Here is a 19,854-nt window from a genome sequence, read left to right as displayed (position 1 = left end):
ACCAGGCCCAACTCTCCTCAGATGCCATAATTAGATCAAATATCTACCATTAATCCATCAACCATCATTGTGAGACTTTGGAGCTTAAACTTCTTGATGATTTTCAGGAACGAGATCCTGTTAAATTCATAACACTATCTAACCCATATTATAAAGAGATCTTAAGTATTATTTGTTGTCTTCATTTTATCAATACTTAAGTCATCCATCATTAGCATGTTTTATTGTCTGTAGTCACATAGCTCATTGTGTTGCAGAATCACAAAATACTTCGGCATGATTTGAACCAGTGCTGTTGAACCCATGTGAACATTAGTCACCATCTCATGCCATTGCTCTGCACTATGTGTTTCTCATGCACCTTCTGGACATATCACCTGGCTGACGGGATGACCTGGGATATATCCCAATTGATAAGTTTCCCAAGAAACAAAGTGCATTTATCTACCTACAGTGTCTCCCATATTCAACAAATGCATGCTGAGTGAATACATTTTAAAAAAAATATTTATTTTATTTGAAGTTAGAGTTACAGACAGTGAGAGGGAGAGACAAAGAGAAAGGTCTTCCTTCTGTTGGTTCAAATGGCCTCAAAGGCCAGAGCTGGGCCGATCTGAAGCCAGGAGCCAGGAGCTTCTTCCAGGTCTCCCACATGAGTGCAGGGGTCCAAGGACTTGGACCATCTTCTTCTTTCCTAGGTCATAGAGAGCTGGATCAGAAGTGGAGCAGCCGGGTCTCGAATGCTGATGCCACAGGCAGAGGATTAACCTGTGCCACGGTGCCGGCCCCCAGTGAATACATTTATATCTATCATATACTTAAGGAGGAAAAATTTCCTGTGCACTTTCACATTGGTGGGTGTCATCTAGCTAAGAGTTGCAGTAAAACCCAGTTACATGTAATATAACATATATAATTTAATATAACATTCAGTGCTCAGATTAATGGGCTATGTTCTTCCTGTTAACTGACTCAGCCACTTCATAGTCTTATAGCCTTTGGTCCAGTTCTCAGAACTCTAATTGAGAAGGAAAGAGCAAGGCCTGCAGACATCTATGCACAAGTATTCGCAGGTATCTGATATCAGGTGTGTCTTACAGAGAAGGTCATTGAGGTCTTTTGAGAAGAATTACTTGCTGGGCAGTAGAGCCAATTCATAGCTCTCCACTCATCCTTCCACGTTATGCATGTCTTCCATAGCCAAGAAAGAACCACTTTGTAAAAGGGTCTGCATGGGCCGGCACCGTGGCTTAACAGGTTAATCCTCTGCCTTGCGGCGCCGGCACACCGGGTTCTAGTCCCGGTTGGGGCGCCAGATTCTATCCCGGTTGCCCCTCTTCCAGGCCAGCTCTCTGCTCTGGCCCGGGAAGGCAGTGGAGGATGGCCCAAGTCCTTGGGCCCTGCACCCGCATGGGAGACCAGGAGAAGCACCTGGCTCCTGGCTTCGGATCAGCGCGATGCGCCGGCTGCGCCATTGGAGGGTGAACCAGCTGCAAAAAGGAAGACCTTTCTCTCTGTCTCTCTCTCTCACTATCCACTCTGCCTGTCAAAAAAAAAAAAAAAAAAAAGGGTCAGCATGAATTCTACGGAAGAGATGACCCATCTCATGCTACAGTCCCTAGTCGCTAAGGGTGCTGTTCTGACTTCCAGGATAATACACAGTATTCAGCCTTCATGAGCCGATTCAGGAGCTGAAATATTTCAAGTGGTAAGGTAACTGCTTCTAATGAAAATTCTTCTGCAAAATCAAGGTCAAAAACAGCAATAGTCCATTGAGAGTTTTAATAAGCTATTTTAATGAAGGTAGCTTTCAATTCCTTGTAGAGAGAACTTACAAATCCGGTTATGATCACCTACTAATTACTTAAATAGAGCTCCCCTGGGGATCCTGTATTTAAACATAATTAATATTGAATACTGAGAAGAGTAGTAAAATAAAAATATATGCAGACACATACTTTTAATTCATATGGGGCAAAATCTAGTTACTAAGACTAACTATATTAGACAGTTGCCACTTGGGCAAATTTCCCTGATTGAAATAATAGATAGCACCTGCTTCTGTTTTAGAAGTAATTAAAAGAGAATGAGAAGGCAGCATAAGCTCTTGAAAGCCAAAAAGCTAAAATTATTTTTCCTTCAACATTTGGACTGTTAAATCTTACCTTTGACAAATATAAAATGTAATCAAAATAATTGAGCAACAGAAAAAATTGAGAAATAAGGATGGTTTTGGAAGAATCAGGAAAAATGGAGGAATAAATATGCTTTTTCTGGAATGAAATAAAAAACTTTGGTATTCTTTATGTGGATTCCATATCCTGTGGTTGTGAAGTTAATGTTAAATTTGAGTAGTTGTTGTTCCTGTTAATAATCACTTGAGAGGCCGGCACTGCGGCTCACTAGGCTAATCCTCCACCTGCGGCGCCAGTACCCCGGGTTTTTGTCCCAGTTGGGGCACCGAATTCTGTCCCAGCTGCTTCTCTTCCAGTCCAGCTCTCTGCTGTGGCCCAAGAAGGCAGTGGAGGATGGCCCAAGTCCTTGGGCCCTGCACTCACATGGGAGACCAGGAGGAAGCACCTGGCTCCTGGCTGCGAATTGGTGCGCTGGCTGTAGTTAGTGGCCATTTGGGGGGTGAACCAATGGAAGGAAGACCTTTCTCTCTGTCTGTTTCTCTCACTGTCTGATTCTGCATGTCAAAAAATAATCATTTGAGGTGGTACCAGACAGGGATGCCCTCTCTCACCACTGCTATTCAATATAGTTCTGGAAGTTTTGGCCAGAGCTATTAGGCAAGAAAAAGAAATTAAAGGGATACAAATCGGGAAGGACGAACTCAAACTATCCCTCTTTGCAGATGATATGATTCTTTATTTAGGGGACCCAAAGAACTCTACTAAGAGACTGCTGGAACTCATCGAAGAGTTTGGCAAAGTAGCAGGATATAAAATCAATCCACAAAAATCAACAGCCTTTGTATACACAGGCAATGCCACGGCTGAGGAAGAACTTCTAAAATCAATGCCATTCACAATAGCTACAAAAACAATCAAATACCTTGGAATAAACTTAACCAAAGACGTTAAAGATCTCTACGATGAAAACTACAAAACCTTACAGAAAGAAATAGAAGAGGATACCAAAAAATGGAGAAATCTTCCATGCTCATGGATTGGAAGAATCAATATCATCAAAATGTCTATTCTCCCAAAAGCAATTTATACATTCAATGCAATACCCATCAAGATCCCGAAGACCTTCTTCTCAGATCTGGAAAAAATGATGCTGAAATTCATATGGAGACACAGAAGACCTCGAATAGCCAAAGCAATCCTGTACAACAAAAACAAAGCCAGAGGCATCACAATACCTGATTTTAGGACATACTACAGGGCAGTTGTTATCAAAACAGTATGGTACTGGTACAGAAACAGATGGATAGACCAATGGAACAGAATAGAAACACCAGAAATTAATCCAAACATCTACAGCCAACTTATATTTGACCAAAGATCCAAATCTAATCCCTGGAATAAAGACAGTCTATTCAATAAATGGTGCTGGGAAAATTGGATTTCCACATGCAGAAGCTTGAAGCAAGACCCATACCTATCACCTTACACAAAAATTCACTCAACATGGATTAAAGACTTAAATCTACGACCCGAAACCATCAAATTATTAGAGAGCATTGGAGAAACCCTGCAAGATATAGGCACAGGCAAAGACTTCCTGGAAAATACTCCAACAGCACAGGCAGTCAAAACCAAAATTAACATTTGGGACTGCATCAAATTGAGAAGTTTCTGTACTTCAAAAGAAACAGTCAGGAAAGTGAAGAGGCAACCAACAGAATGGGAAAAAATATTCGCAAACTATACTACAGATAAAGGATTGATAACCAGAATCTACAAAGAAATCAAGAAAATCCACAACAACAAAACAAACAACCCACTTAAGAGATGGGCCAAGGACCTCAATAGACATTTTTCGAAAGAGGAAATCCAAATGGCCAACAGACACATGAAAAAATGTTCAAGATCACTAGCAATCAGAGAAATGCAAATCAAAACCACAATGAGGTTCCATCTCACCCCAGTGAGAATGGCTCACATTCAGAAATCTACCAACAACAGATGCTGGAGAGGATGTGGGGAAAAAGGGACACTAACCCACTGTTGGTGGGAATGCAAACTGGTTAAGCCACTATGGAAGTCTGTCTGGAGATTCCTCAGAAACCTGAACATAACCCTACCATACAACCCAGCCATCCCACTCCTTGGAATTTACCCAAAGGAAATTAATTTGGCAAATAAAAAAGCCATCTGCACATTAATGTTTATTGCAGCTCAATTCACAATAGCTAAGACCTGGAACCAACCCAAATGCCCATCAACAGTAGACTGGATAAAGAAATTATGGGACATGTACTCCATAGAATACTATACAGCAGTAAGAAACAACGAAACCCAGTCATTTGCAACAAGATGGAGCAATCTGGAAAACATCATGCTGAGTGAATTAAGCCAGTCCCAAAGAGAAAAATATCATTTGTTTTCCCTGATCGGTGACAACTGAGCGCCAAAGGGGAAACCTGTTAAGTGAAATGGACACTATAAGCAACAATGAACTGATCAGCTCCTGTCCTGACTTTAGATGTACAATGTAATACTTTATCCTTTTTAGTATTTGTTGTTGTTGTTGTGGTTCTAGTACCATTGGTTGAACTCAGTAATTAACACACAATTATTCTTAGGTGTTTAAATTTTAACTGAAAAGTGATCCCTGTTAAATCTAAGAGTGGAAAAAGAGAGGGAGGAGATGAAGAGCTATGGGTTATTTAACTATGTGCTTATTTTCAAAGACTTGAATAATCACCTTGTAACAATGATCAGATTTGGTCTATGTTATGTCATGATTTTAAGGAATCTTATTTCAACCAGATATTTTGGATTTTGATATTGGTCTATTATGCTATGTTATATGTGCGTACATATTGTATGTCCACATGGGGAAATTTTATTAAGAGTTTTATTTTAAATGGCTTTTAGATAAGATTGTCCATAAATTTAAGCTGCTAAAATCAAACAAAGATACATTTTAATTTGTATGACCTGAATCTGTGTATCATATGTTTTAAACTTGTTGGTAGAAAGAAACTAAAAACATTTTATATGGTTGTGCTTAAGTTTACTGGTTAAACAAACTACACCATGTTAGATATTTAAGACGTGTTTTCAAATACATGATTCTTAAAATTTATAGAAGGCATTGGACCTTCCGGTAAATGTTTTATTAAGTTCTTATCTAAGGGTTGAAACGGTTTGCTAAGTATTCATGTAATATTGCTATTGTCAGCAAGTGATCTAGGACTTGCTCCCTCATTTCTCTATTCTAAGCCCAACTTGTTCTTTCACTTCTCTATTCTCTTCAAGGTAGGGAACTAATTCTATTATGAAGGAATCTGTAGGATGCACAATTTAATCTTTAGACCTTATAAGAGATGGCTAACATTTTTCTGTAATAGCATAGCCAAAATAAGAACTTAACTAATAATCTCATAGCTAGATTCACATCGCCATCAGCGAAGTATACAGTAAGTAGAAAAAAAAACCTCCCTTTCAGACCAAAGGGAAAGAAAGTTTTAAAGTGAGAATATAATTTTCCTCATGGGCATTGTCTACCTTAGAAAAACTACTACAGAACATGCCTGTGACTATAGTCTTATAGTTCAGGCCACCAAAGATTAGAGAAGAGACACGGGCACTCCCTTGACTTGCATCCTCTGGTCTGCTTTAACACAAACCAGGAGGAAAAGAAAGCTAGGCATCAGAAGCAATGGGTGGCAGGCCTATTAATGGCTGATCTGTACAGTGATCTGCCCTCAAGGAGACCCAACAGGCCAGTCCACTGCAGTGGCTTTCAATGTGGTAAGCCTGGGCTTCAGCAGAAGTCAGCTTGTGAAGAGCCCTGGCAGCTCTGCCAAGAGTTGGATCACTGGAAATGGACCTGCCCTGGAATCGAAGGATGCCCAGGTCAGAGCCACAGATCTTATTGGCTCTAAGCTGAAAAGCCCTTCACTCAGCCCAACTTCCAAAGTGACCACTGCAGTTGAGGGGACAGCCAAGTAGGGTCAGCAACATTGCAGGCAGAACTGTAAATTTCTTGTTAGAGATGCCACCTGCCTTTACCTGGCCAGCTCTCCTCCCAGGCCAGCCAAGTAATGAAAGTCAACAGAGTGCCTTCCCCTAGGAGGTTCACACCTCCCTTAGGATATACCCCATGTGAAGAGATAGATAGGTCTGGGCCTCTTAACTTACAAGGCCTAAAGCCCACCAGATTATTATCAAGCCCCTTCTATCAGGTTCTATTTGCCTCTCAATCAGAAAAATTACTTGTAGCTTAGACAGCACCTTTCTTAGCTCCTCTAATAATGACTCTGTCCTTTGTTCTAGACCCTGTCTAGCGCACTTGGGCCTCATTCCTTTGTAATCATAACCTCTACTCTACCACCAATGGCTCTACTCCCAACCTGTGTGTACTGATGGTCCTCTTCCCCACTTAATGCTGTATAATTGTTCTAACCTGGTAAATGCCACTCTTAGGATCATTGGTTACTATCCTCACCCCGTCTTTTATGACCTTGTCTAAATATGATCAGAGTCGGTGAACTTGGAAGGCTTCCATAGCCTTGGCAACTCATGACGACAGCCTAGGGTGGTTACTGGTGCCATAAACTAGAGTGTCAATTTGTTGGGTCAACAACAGGAGCCACTGTGCGCTTGCTCCTGATGTGGGATCTCTGTCCTTAATGTACTGTACATTTTGATTTAATGCTATAACTAGTACTCAAACAGTATGTTTCACTTTGTGTTTCTATGTGGGTGCAAACTGTTGAAGTATTTATACTAAATTGATCTTCTGTATATAAATAGAATTGAAAATGAATCTTGATGTGAATGGAAAGGGAGAGGGAACGGGAGAGGGGAGGGTTGCGGGTGGGAGGGAAATTATGGGAAGGGGAAGCCATTGTAATCCATAAGCTGTATACTGGAAATTTATATTCATTAAATAAAAGTTAAAAAAAAATCATTTGAGAGATTTTTCTCAGACACAACTTTCCATCTAAGCATCCTCATTATTTATTAAAAAAAAAAGTTTACACTTTCTCCTGCCTTGATCTACCTTTTTGTGAATCTGGAGACAGCCAGGTAGGAGCATCTACAGTGTTCTGTCTCCTCTTTCCAAAAACAAGGCATCTGAACAAAGGACAGCTTTTGTTAGTTAGTGGGTTTTCTGGGTAGATGTTTCTTTGGAAGGCTGTTTCTACAGCTTGAATATTTGTCTTTCCTAAACTCAGAGCTGGAATCGCTAAAGTTCTATGATAATAGTACAAAAAGTAAAACTAAATGTAGCTGTGGTATTCAGAGATGGGGCCTTGGGGCAGCAATTACAGTAGATTATGTCATTAAGGTGGGCCCACTGTTGTATCCTGGAGGCTTTGTAAGGAGAAATGCAGACGCAGAGACACGCACGATCCATGTCTCTTGCCATGGAATGCCCTGGGCCACCCTGGGCCACTGCCAACAATGACATCCTCAGCACGGGCCAAACCAATGGGGCCTGTGTAATCTTGGACTGCAAGCCACTAGAGCCATAAACCAAAGTAAAAGTCTTTTCTTTATAAAGCAGCCTGCTGCAGGTATTTGATTATAGTAGTTAGAAGCTGGCTAATACACTCATATAATTGGTGTCCTGGTCCCTGGTCATTCATAGATGCCTCTTTCATACAGCAGGTGTTCCCATTCCAAGTCACTGAGCTCAGCTAATCTTGATTATTTTTACTTAATGATGAAATTTTCACATTGTATTAACCTATCCTTACCCTGTCCCACACACTCCGAAGTTGAATTTTGAAATTTTGTATGCATATCTTTTGTCTGACCCTAGTCCAATGTTGTTGGTCCTTTTTGTTGCTGCACTGGGCATTGGGCCAGGTTCATGTTTGTCCTCATTCATCCAGGACTTGATCCTCCTGGCTGTGAAGCTAAAGAGAAGCAAGCCTGTTCCTGTGTCCAGTTCAGTTGAGCCCAGCTGTCACAAGAAAAGCTAGGAAGAATCTCCCTACCAGATTGAAGTCGTGTTGGCGGCCATCTCTTCCCAGGGCCATCATTTCCAAGGAAAGAAGTTTTTCTCTTCTATTTTATAATGCAAGGACCCAGGCATATGGTTCTGGACACATACCTGAGGAACTCCCAGTATAACCCTCACTTCATGGTGCTTGGTTTCACCACAATCCTGGGTCATGACCTGTGGGACTGCCTGGGATTTCCACGTTTTTGGAAGAAAAGATTTTATTGACATTCTGTGTCTTGTGGAATAACATGAGACCCTCACACTATTCCCTAGTCCAGCTGGGGAGCTGTCCATCTACTTGTTTTTCTGTTGACGATGTGATCTAGGCCCAGGCATTTTAATTAAACAGAGTTGATGTATGTTGGATATTATCCCTCCAAGGATGTGCATTGCCAGCAACTGAGGCAATGGGGAAGATTGTTTTCCATAAGAAACTGGGTCCAGAGGTTTCCTTATTCTTGTGGAAGTAGCGACCAATGATCTGCATGTCTGCTTTCCATTCTTGTTGTCTGTGAATTAAAATTAAATTAACACCTATTAATTGGTAATCATTGTAAACAAGTGATCTCTTTTTCAAAAACATGGGTAATACCAAGAAACCTTCTTTTTCTGATATCACTTTGCTTATATTTTAACTTCAGACATTAAAATTGGAGGGAATGATTGTCTGAACAATAGTGGATCTTCTAACCTGTAACTGTCATTTATTTAGGTCTTTAATTTTCTTTAGCAAAGATTTGTATATTAACTTTTTAAAAATCGAGACCTAAGAAATTTATGATTTTTGGTGTTTTTCATGAAGTATTATTTTTGTAATTTTATTTTTTAACTTTTTTTTTTTTTTTGACAGGCAGAGTGGATAGTGAGAGAGAGAGACAGAGAGAAAGGTCTTCCTTTTGCCGTTGGTTCACCCTCCAATGGCCGCCGCGGCTGGCGCGCTGCGGCCGGCGCACCGCGCCGATCCGATGGCAGGAGCCAGGTGCTTCTCCTGGTCTCCCATGGGGTGCAGGGCCCAAGCACTTGGGCCATCCTCCACTGCACTCCCTGGCCACGGCAGAGAGCTGGCCTGGAAGAGGGGCAACCGGGATAGAATCCGGTGCCCCGACCGGGACTAGAACCTGGTGTGCCGGCGCCGCAAGGTGGAGGATTAGCCTAGTGAGCTGCGGCGCTGGCCAATTTTATTTTTTAACTTTGATGCTGGTCTTTAAATACAATTGATTTTGTTTATTGACCTTGTACTTTGAAGCTTTCTTAAATTAGTTTATTAATTCTGTTAGATTTCCTTATGTATTCCTTACAATTTCAGTAGAGCTAATTATATCATCTAAAGCTAATTATATCATCTAAAGAGAGAGACAACTTATGCTTCTTTGCAATATTATTACCTTCCTCTGTTTTTCCCTTGCTCTCTTGCATTAAGTAGCAATGTTGAATAGAAGTAATAAGGACAGATATCTTTGTTTAGTTCATGTCACTAGGAAGGTAAGCATTTTTTCTTTCTTTTTTTATTTTTATTTTTGACAGGCAGAGTGGACAGTGAGAGAGAGAGAGAGAAAAGTCTTCCTTTGCCATTGTTCACCCTCCAATGGCCGCCACGGCCGGCGCACTGCAGGTGGTGCACCACGCTGATCCTAAGGCAGGAGCCAGGTGCTTCTCCTGGTCTCCCATGGGGTGCAGGGCCCAAGGACTTGGGCCATCCTCCACTGCACTCCCTGGCCACAGCAGAGAGCTGGCCTGGAAGAGGGGCAACTGGGACAGAATCCGGCGCCCCGACTGGGACTAGAACCCGGTGTGCTGGCACCGCTAGGTGGAGGATTAGCCTGTTGAGCCATGGCGCCGGCGGAAGGGAAGCATTTTTTCACAGTTGAGTAGAAAAAGTCCTAGCTGTAAGTATAGAGGTCTCTTTCAGGCTAAGTTTCCTCTATCTTCCTACTTTTCATTGTGAATGGAGGTACATCAGATGATTTCTCTGCCTTCTGCATTCCATTTCTTCTTGTGTCAGTTTGAGTCCATTAAATTTTCATGGGACCTATGTATTCCATCTGTGTTATTGAATTAATTGGAATAAAGTTACTGGTAATATTTGCTTCTTATGACTTTCATCTTGAGTAGTCATTATATCCCCACTTTCAGTTAATCAACTGAATTTTCCCAAAGAAATTTTCCAATTATTTTCTTTACACTGCTGAGATTTCATCTTTCTCTTTATCTCTGCTCTGATAAATTTATGAAGATGCTTTTCTAGCAGAAAAGAACTGTGCCAAGCCATAAAATCACCTTTAATATTTAAAATATAAATATTTCTGTGCAAAGAATGGATGTGTTATTAATTGAATGTTCTATATACACCTCAACTTGATTACATATTCAGATACTTTCTGCCAGCATTTCGAATCCCAACTTTGGTAAAACAATTTAAACACCATCTAAAGGTGATTGAAAATAGGTCTTAGCTAAATTCGATTTTCTAAAGAAGACACTTTGTAAGAGCAGGTGTTCTCTCCTGTGACACTGGTGAGAATCCCACCTGTCATCCTGCACAGTATAAATCATCATATACAAATCTGTTAACTTACGATTCATATCTGGCCAGCCTTGTAAAAACAGATGAAACAGTACTTTGGATGGGATGATTTAATGCACTCTGTCTCAGAGTGCAGCCTGGTTCCCTGTGAGCACATGGTATTTTTGGGGGAGGAAATTGGGCTCTAAATTGACAAGGAGCATTAACTCTTTCAGACAATGGAATGACAACTGCATCTTCTAAATAGCTTCCTAGAGACCTGAGGGACTATAGGCCTTTCTCAAGTGCTTACCTTGCTGGCTGGAAGTGATTTATACAGGGGGAGACTGGGTCTGGTTTTGACTTGGGTTCCTGTCATTCATTTGAAGAAAGCTTGTAGCTTTCCCTTGCACCCTTCTTCTCTGAAAGCTGTAATAGATCTGTGTCGATTAATCAGATTTTGTTGGAAGTGCAACAATATTTTCTGTGGTTTCACAGCAGTCTGCGGAAATTATTGGGGTGCTTGTCTACCCTTCCATGAAAAACACTCCACCAACATGGACCTTCACATATCAGGACACCAGATGTAGCCCTACATGTTGTTTGTCTCTTTGTAGGAATGCTGGAATTTACTTAGTCTGTCTTTGAAAACAGTTATGTTTTTGAAGAATATTAATTCATTTCCAATGTGAGTTTATTTAATCCCTTTTAAACTGTCATTAAAATTAAAGAGCTATAACTTCTTGAGCTTATCTGTTTATGTTATTATTCATTTAACAAATTATCCCTTTTAGACTCCAGGGGCATTTGGGCTGCCGTGTGCAGGGCTGCAGGTCAGATCTGGTTGACCCCTGCTGGAGTGCTGAGTTCATGCCTAGACTTTTTTTCTGTCCCCACAACCCTCCTGTAGTTATTTTGTTTTCCTTTCAGATGCAGGGTGAGTCAGTTTAAGCAATCGCAGAAGGGTCAGAGGCAGAGAGCAGAATAGTTTTAGCAAGATTTTAGAAAGATTTAATTTTGAATTCTCATTTCTCAACCAACTGGATGTTTGACCAGAGCCGGGACTGTATCCTGCAGGCAATGATGGAATGGATGTGGAGAGAACATCCTTCTCTTAGGTAAGATATCTGAGTGATGGAAGGAAAGTCAGGATTCCATGTATTTGGGGAATTGATTGAGTGTATTCAGTTGTAAGGTGAACCTGGTAGGAGGCGTGGAGAGTGAGTCTCAGCTTCTGCCATTGTCAAACCTGCAGTCCACAGACAATAGAAAGGTAAAGAGACACCTGGGAGCCAAGTGAGAAAGAAACCAACATTGAACAGAGTTAAAAACAGTGGGTTGTGAGGTCCAGAAGGGCAGAGGAGAGGATGAAGCAAAGGTGCTTTTGGGAGAGATTATCAGGTGAGAAAAGAGGAGAAGGGCATGGCATACCCAGGGAAGGAAGTGCTTCCTCTTAATTTCTCTTTTATGCTTCTGCAACAGTTATGGGCCAGGCCCTGAGGATATGCACTGAACTAAACATTTAGCCCTCCTTGATGGGGTTTAAAGGGGCGGCTCTCTGTTCATTAGGACTGAAGACCTGGGAGGCTGTATCAAAGAGCTCAGAAGGCCAGCTAGACGCTCTTTCATTAGACAAGAGCAGATGGACTCAGAGCTTCCAGGAGAAGCATTGCTATGTCACTACCAAGACAGCGATGTATGTAATTAATTGTTACCAGAGGAAAATGAGTGCAGTGTCCAGTTTACATATAAAGAACATTAACCCAGGAGCCAGACTGTCGAGGCTATGTCTCAGTCCTGGTCCTGACTAGATGTGGACCCTTAGAGAAATTGTTTAACCTCTCTCTACCTCATCTTACCTATCAGAAAAATGGGGATGGTAATAGTAATCCCTGGGTAGAGTTATTGTGCATAGTACATGAGTTAATACATATAGCCTCTTAGAAAAATTCCTGATATATATTGGTTCTATGTAAATACCACATATAATTATTGAATCTTCTGATGAACTCAGTGGTGAACTTCTGAAAGAGGAGTCAGTTGGTCCCACTGTTGCTAGCAACAAGAGGTGCAATAGTTTGTGGTGTAGAAGTGAACAGCTTTTCAGAAATATAAATAGGGTCACATATAATCAAATACTATGAAAAATGTAAAACAATATCAAAGTACTTCAAAAAGTCCGTTTAGAAAGATAATTAAAGAGTAACTTTATTTTAGTGCAAAAAACTTGAAATCTGTGTATAGTTACTCCGTAATGTGCATTTTCCATGAATTTTTTGAAGAATCCTCATAACAATTTAGAGCCCATCTGGTTATTGTTGCATTTTATTTTCCTTTCCAAGCTTAGGAAGAAAGATGAGTGAAAACACACCCATTTCCCCCCCCCCCCCCCACACACACGTATATGTGGCTTTAAAGGAGAAAATGTGTTTAGTTATTGAAAACTTTTGTTCTAGTTTTAGAAACATCTTTACAAATTTAAATCTTGGTCTTGGATACTGTTAGAGTAGAGAGCGATGCCCCAGAGACTCCTCTTCCGCTTTTATTGGCCAAGCTAATGGTCCATTAACACAGCTCCTTGCTGCTGAGGCAGTGGGTAATTATTTGCATGCCTTCCAGGGCAAGGACACTGGGAGAGTTTCCTGCTGTGGGAGGCACAGGTATTTTTCCTTGGGGAAGAGTGAGAACAATCCTGCTGTTTGCACATCAAGGTGGAAATAAGAAAGCATGGTATCCAAGTTCAGGGGCACACACAAAAAAATCTTCAAGATGATAACAGTGTTTGAGGAAAAAATCTCTGTGCCTAATCAAATTTAATTATTCCAATTTCAATAATGGTCTGTCCTCATTAGCTAGTCACTGAACTGTGTTAATTTTAAGGTTCATCAGTATATGAAGAGCATCTGTTTACTTTTAACTTGCTTGCGTGTTTGCATTATTGTGAGTGGTATAAAACCAAAAAAGTTCATGGAGTTCATTATAGAGTATGTACAATTTATCATTCTTTTAAAATAAGCTTCCAGAATTGTTTATTATTTCTTGTATCTATGGTAAAAATAATTTCTGGGATAACAATAAATAACAAAGCTTCTCAGTGAACTGTAATCAATTTTTCTTTATTCTTAAGATTCCTGACATAATTTTAAGCACAAAGTTCAAAATCACCAGACCTTTGAATTTTAAACCATTTTAAATTTGGTGTCACCCAAACAAGTGCAAAATATCCATGTTCTTTGCCCCTGGAAAGTGTGTCCTTTCACCTTCTCTGCCAAGGATCAGCTAAACTGCTTGTGGCAGACCAGGAAGTCAGTGTCCGGTGTCCCATACTGTACCTTTGGCCACCATATTGTTCCTAAACTATCATTTGGATAAGTCTGAATCAATTCATTAGTAGGTCTAACTGAAGCTAAGTATAATGAATTGTACAATATTGAGCTGTTTAAGATTTGTTTATTTATTTGAAAGGCAGAGTTTCAGAGAGCCATAGAGAGAGAGAAAGAGAAAGAGGGAGGAAGGGAAGGAGGGAGGGAGGGAGGGAGGGAGAGAGAGAGAGAGAGAGAGAGAGAGAGAGATTGATCTTCCCTCCACTGGTTCACTCCCCAAATGGCCCCAATGGCTGGAGTGGGGCTGATCTGAACCAGGAGCCAGCAGGAGCTTCCTCCAGGTCTCCCATAGGGGTGCAGGGGCCCAAGCACTTGGGCCATTTTCCACTGCTTTTTTCCCAGGCCACAGTAGAGAGCTGGATGGAAGTAGAGCAGCTAGGACTCGAATCTGTGCCAATATGGGATGCCGGCACTGTAGTCCACGGCTTTTACCTGCTATTCCACAGTGCCGGCCCCTGAGCTATTTAAACTTGTGTCCATTAAAAGTACGTAGTGAAACTGGCACATCAGAAAGATTATTGGAAAAAGGATAATGGCCATCAGCGAAAGTTAATAAAACGCATGTAGACAAGGTAGCAGCTCTTCAAGATGGAAACCAGCTGGAGATAGTCTCCTGTATTACTTACCATGTTGCTGTAATGAAAATAAATTTTAATAAGCAGCAAATCTAAACAAGAATAGGAGACAATGGCACTTAACATATAACATTGTTTATTGTGATACCAAGTTTAGCATTGTTTAAAATTCAAATTTCTGGCAGTTTGGAATTAATGTGGTTAAAATTATGTCATGAAGCTAGGGAAAAGCAATTTCAAAAGTATGGTTGAGGGGCTGGTGCCGTGGCTCACTGGGTTAATCCTCCACGGGCGCTGGGTTGTAGTCCTGGTTGCTCCTCTTCCAGTCTAACTCTCTGCTGTGTCCCGGGAGGGCAGTGGAGGATGGCCCAAGTGCTTGGGCCCCTGCACCCACATGGGATACCGGGAGGAAGCTCCTAGCTTTGGACTGGCGCAGTGCCGGCCATGGCAGCCATTTGGGGAGTGAACCAACAGAGGGAAGACCTTTTTCTCTGTCTCTCTCTCTGTCTATAACTCTACCTGTCTAATAATAATAATAATAATAATAAAGTATGGTTGAAATTTAATATTGATTCATTTGTAATAAGAAAATAATGCTGAGCAGTTTATTTTTAGACTCAAAATTGTAAAAGAATCATTTTTCAATAGTTGAATCTTTACTTTAAAATGAATAGAAATAGCTTTCTCATAGAATTATACCAAACTTGATTTACTATTTTGTTCGATATTTAAAAGAAAGTAGATGACTTTGGAGTATGAATATTGCTAATGTATGTTGGTATTTGATCTTTAACTTATATAGGATATAATATTATCCATGAATATCCATATCCACAGTCATATGCCTGTTTAAAACATCATATGTAAATTATGTTATTTATGCATGTGTGCGTGCGTGTGTGTTAGAGACCAAGGGGGGGGGGAGAGTGAAACTCAATAAATGAGGGAGCAAGGGAAATTATGGGTAGTGATAGGTTTGTCATTGGAGGGTGTGTATGTTCACACTCAAGGTAAGTAAAGAATTTTCTCGGATTCCTGCAGTGGACACTGGTTGCTCAAGGTCCTTTTGAGAAAACTCATGTGAAGCTGCTTAGGAATTCTTCTGTTGAGCCCTACGTGGCCGCAGCCAGAGCCCCTTCTCCAAGCATGAGGTTGTGCAGGTTGTTTGGAGTTTCATGGGCTCCTGGAAAGCCTCAGTAGTGAAGAGTTCTAGTGCTGTTTCTGTCTCAGTTCTGCAGAAGCGGGCACATGACTAATTAGTCCTCTGAAGCTGGTGGTACCTTCGAAGGACTTTTGATCATTGTGCAGTAAAGCCTCTCAAACACTGATACGTAGGATACCAGATCATTGTCCCTGTTCAGTAGTTGCGTGCCAGTGGAGTTTGTGAGTTTCAAAGATGCTCCTCTAGTGTACAAATTCTAAATCTTGACAAACGTGTTTCATAGATTATCCACAGATGATACGGTGGCAGTGGTATCTGAGAGTATGTAATATTACCAGTAACAGATAACAGTTATAGTCTCCTTATGATTATTCTGTATGTTGTCTTAAATGACTTTTTCACTGATATTCTTATGTAACTTGTTTGTTTTTTACATTTTTCTACAAAAACAAGAGCTAACTCACTTTGGCTGTAGTCACATGTGTTAAGAGCAGAATAAATCCAGATGGAGGAGTACTTCCCATGGACTGTCAGAGTGTGTTTTAATTCCATGCGTGCATGAAAGATAATAATGTGATTCCCAGGTACTAAATATTCCTCGGCCATTCACACTCAGTACTGCTATCTGGAGTGAGACTAGATTAAACCTGCAGAATGGTGAATAACTGCAAGTAATGAAGTTAAGGCAATTCATTAATCTTTATCTGCTTGTCTATTTTTTTTTTATAGCCTGGATGAAGTGGAAAAATTCATTTGTGGGAGGCCGATCAGATTGCAGTCTTAACTAAGAAGAGAAACATGGGGCTGAAAATGTTTATTTTTTTTTAAATTATACACAGCATCTTTTTCTTACATGCCTCTGTTTTTCTTTTAGTGGCAAAGCATTTCTATAACACTGGTTGAGAAAGTTCAGATGATTGCTGTAATCCTAGGATCCCTGTTCTTAATAGCAAGTGTGACTTGGCTCCTCTGGTCAGCCTTCAGCCCCTATGCAGTGTGGCAGAGGAAGGACCTCCTTTTTCAAATCTGCTATGGAATGTATGGTTTTATGGATCTAGTGTGCATAGGTAAGACCGCCATGTTAAACATTCACCAACTGACAGTAATCCATTTCTTTCAGCAATTCTGTTTTCACCTGTGGGATCTAATGTAGAATGTCACGGTGGATCACAAGTTACCTTGGTTCTTCAGTTAATGAATTCTCTGGGGGTGGAGGTGGTGGTGGGAGGTGGTCACAATGTTGGTTGCTTTTCTGAAAAAAGCATAGAATCAATACTCCCTGTAGTTGGGGGGGGGGGAGCGGAGCAGGTTAATGCCCATTTAAAGTGACATTTTGCAATTTAAAGGAAGGAGAAGGGGATAGAAGACATAATGTGTGGTGAGAGAGATAAGGGTGGGTACTTATTTCTGAGGCATAGGAGCAAAGCAGCTCTCCCTTCCGAAGTTGGGGGCATGCAGACTGGGGCCAGTGGCATCTGTGCACGTGGGAGAGGGGAGCCTCCTATAGGGCTTATGTCCCTCACAGAGGTGATGAATCAGATCTCTGGGGAAAGAGCTCCTTGGAAGACTGGGGACAGACATGGGAACAGTTTTCCTTGCTGCTCTGTGTCTCTTCATTCTGCTTGATAGATTCATTGGTTTAGATGAGAAAAATTACTGGACATTTTAGCTAAAATAGATTCTACTGTGAAGTTACCTCCGTGTTTCACTTGACCCACTAGAGAATGAAAGCTGATTCATGTGGCATTTACTGGGGCATGTGTGTGGGGCCGCAGGCACCATGGTGGTGGAGAGTTTGCAGTAAGGCAGGGGTCAGGATGGGTGGTATTGGGAAAATTTCCCTGGTCTGGTATTGTATACAGACTAGTAGGATGTCAAAAGGGCTGAAGGAGATAGCACTGGTTCACTCAAACTTCTCTAAATGTGGTCCCCTGGGCCACCATCACTCTCCTAGAGATGCATGTTCTTAGACATCCAAACCTACTGAGTCAGCAATGTCAGGGGTCCATACCCTCCATGATTTCAGGGGATGGTTGCATAGCTTGAGATTAAACAATGAGGTTTCTAATTCTGGCCTCTGCCAAGGCTGGACCTAGATCTACATCTCTACACACTCCTGTTTCCTCACCTCATGAATGGGAAGAAAGTTCCATACCACACAGGTATAAATAAAAGAAATGGTGAAAGGAAATGACAGGCATACAATAACTGTTCTTAATGAGCAATTGTAGATTAAGTATATTTGAATACATCAAAAACACTGAAAGAATTTTGAAATCATTTAATGTCTGTAGTTACAGAAGAATATTAACTAGCAATTTCATATTCTAAATCATTTCTTGAAAAAAGAAATCTATAAGTGTTTATAATATGGTCAGACTGAATTTTCTTTCCCTTTTTTCTTTCCTCCCATGTCAGTAGTAGACTAATAGGAAAGAAAATAATCAAATATCAGACCTGAAAGAAAGAGACTAGGGCAGAAAATGTCGCACATAACTTGTAAACTGAACAGATGTCTGAGTAATTGGACTAATCATGTATATGAAAAATTTGCATTAAATGTGATAATGCATATGTCAGCATTTGGAAATTCTAAATCTCTATTCCAATGTAATCTCTAGAGCATTTCTCTAAATCAAGAAGAATCACAACAAATCTCTCAAAAAGCTCAAAAATAGTGTATTTCAACATAAATACTATAAAATGTGGCATTACAGTGATATTAAAAGGGAGGATATAAAATGAAAGAACCTTTAGGTTTAATCCAACGTGGAGAGAAAAATGTCCAGTTGGCATCCTTGGTGTTAGTCCAACAAAAAAGAGTATCCAAATCATTTTTTTGAATTGCATAACTTGGACCTAGTGTTAACTTTAACTTTTGAAAACCCCTCCTTGGATCAGTCCCCTTTGAATATGCACATAGGATATTATTGTCCCCATATTTCCATGGTAAAGCCTTTTCTGAAAAATTAACATTGGTAGAATCCCTGTTGCTTAGTTTGACAAGGAGGGCAGACACATATTTGTAATTAGCAGAATATGGTGGGATGTGCACACTTATGGAAGTGGTAGTTGAATGATGCAGGGGAACATTAATGCCAGGGTATTGTGTGTAGGCAGCTGGAGGTTTCAGGCAGTTTATATAGAGAAGTGAACAGATGAATAGAAACTCAGCAAATGTTGGGGGATGGTGCTCATTGGAGGATATGAGATTGACTTCCCATTCTGAGGTCTTTAAAATAGTGGGAGACATTCCTGTCCGCCCAAGCTTTTTAAACTTGATTATACCTAAATGAGACAGATCAGACTGACAGTTTCATAAATGGTCTTTTAAAAAATAATTCCAAAATTCATAGAAGATTATTCCAGAATCCAAAAATGTTATAATCTATCTAATGTATATAACATATAGGAAAAGATTGGAATACTAAATAGAAGTTTAAATTATAGAACATCTTTATTTGAGACAATTTATTTACTTTGTGATACAGTGAATGTGTTGCTTTCATTAATTATTAGTTAATACATTTTTCCCCCAATATTTGATACTTTCTTGCTATTGATGTTTTGAGTACTCTTAAGGAGTTAGATCCTTTTAGGGTTGTGATATCTGGATGAAGGCTGTTTCATGGAACTTTTTGCAGGAAGCACTTGAAATGTGGTTAGTGATAATGAGAAGCTGAATTTTTAATTTATTTAGATTAATGTAAATTTGATTTAAATAGCCACATGTGGCTAATTGCTTGTGTATTACACAGCACAAATTCTACATGATGGAATGGCAAATGTATAAAGATTTGAGTAGCAACTTTCACCTTATCTGTTATAAATGGGCTTTAGTTCCCAAATGATAAGCTATTCCAACAGACAAAATAAAGTGAAAATTAATTCAGGAGAATTAAGAGAGGGTGGTAAAGTGAGATGAGAGCCGTAAGGGGAGGTGAGTTGGCAAGGTAACTCTTTTCTGTTACTGAACTGTTTCGGGAGACTTCTGTGGGTTAAGTGTCAATTTAACTTTCAGTCCTCATTTGTTACACAGTTCACATCTGTTTTAAGAAAACCAAAGTATGAAGAAATATGACCTTGCATTATGTT

At 40.3% G+C, this 19,854-nt stretch overlaps 1 protein-coding gene across 1 annotated transcript in view; it reads left to right on the top strand.

Annotated features, from left to right (window-relative positions):
- MARCHF11 (membrane associated ring-CH-type finger 11) overlaps positions 1-19,854 on the top strand; it is a 132,030-nt gene that overhangs the window by 94,820 nt on the left and 17,356 nt on the right. Inside the window, exon 3 of the mRNA XM_062212413.1 lies at positions 16,634-16,826. Within this exon, the coding sequence (XP_062068397.1) occupies positions 16,634-16,826 (193 nt within the window). The remainder of the gene's footprint in view (positions 1-16,633; positions 16,827-19,854) is intronic.

The sequence above is a fragment of the Lepus europaeus genome, chromosome 15, assembly GCF_033115175.1.
Source record: "Lepus europaeus isolate LE1 chromosome 15, mLepTim1.pri, whole genome shotgun sequence".
Taxonomy (NCBI): Eukaryota; Metazoa; Chordata; class Mammalia; order Lagomorpha; family Leporidae; genus Lepus; species Lepus europaeus.
This window is presented reverse-complemented; position numbering and strand designations above follow the sequence as displayed.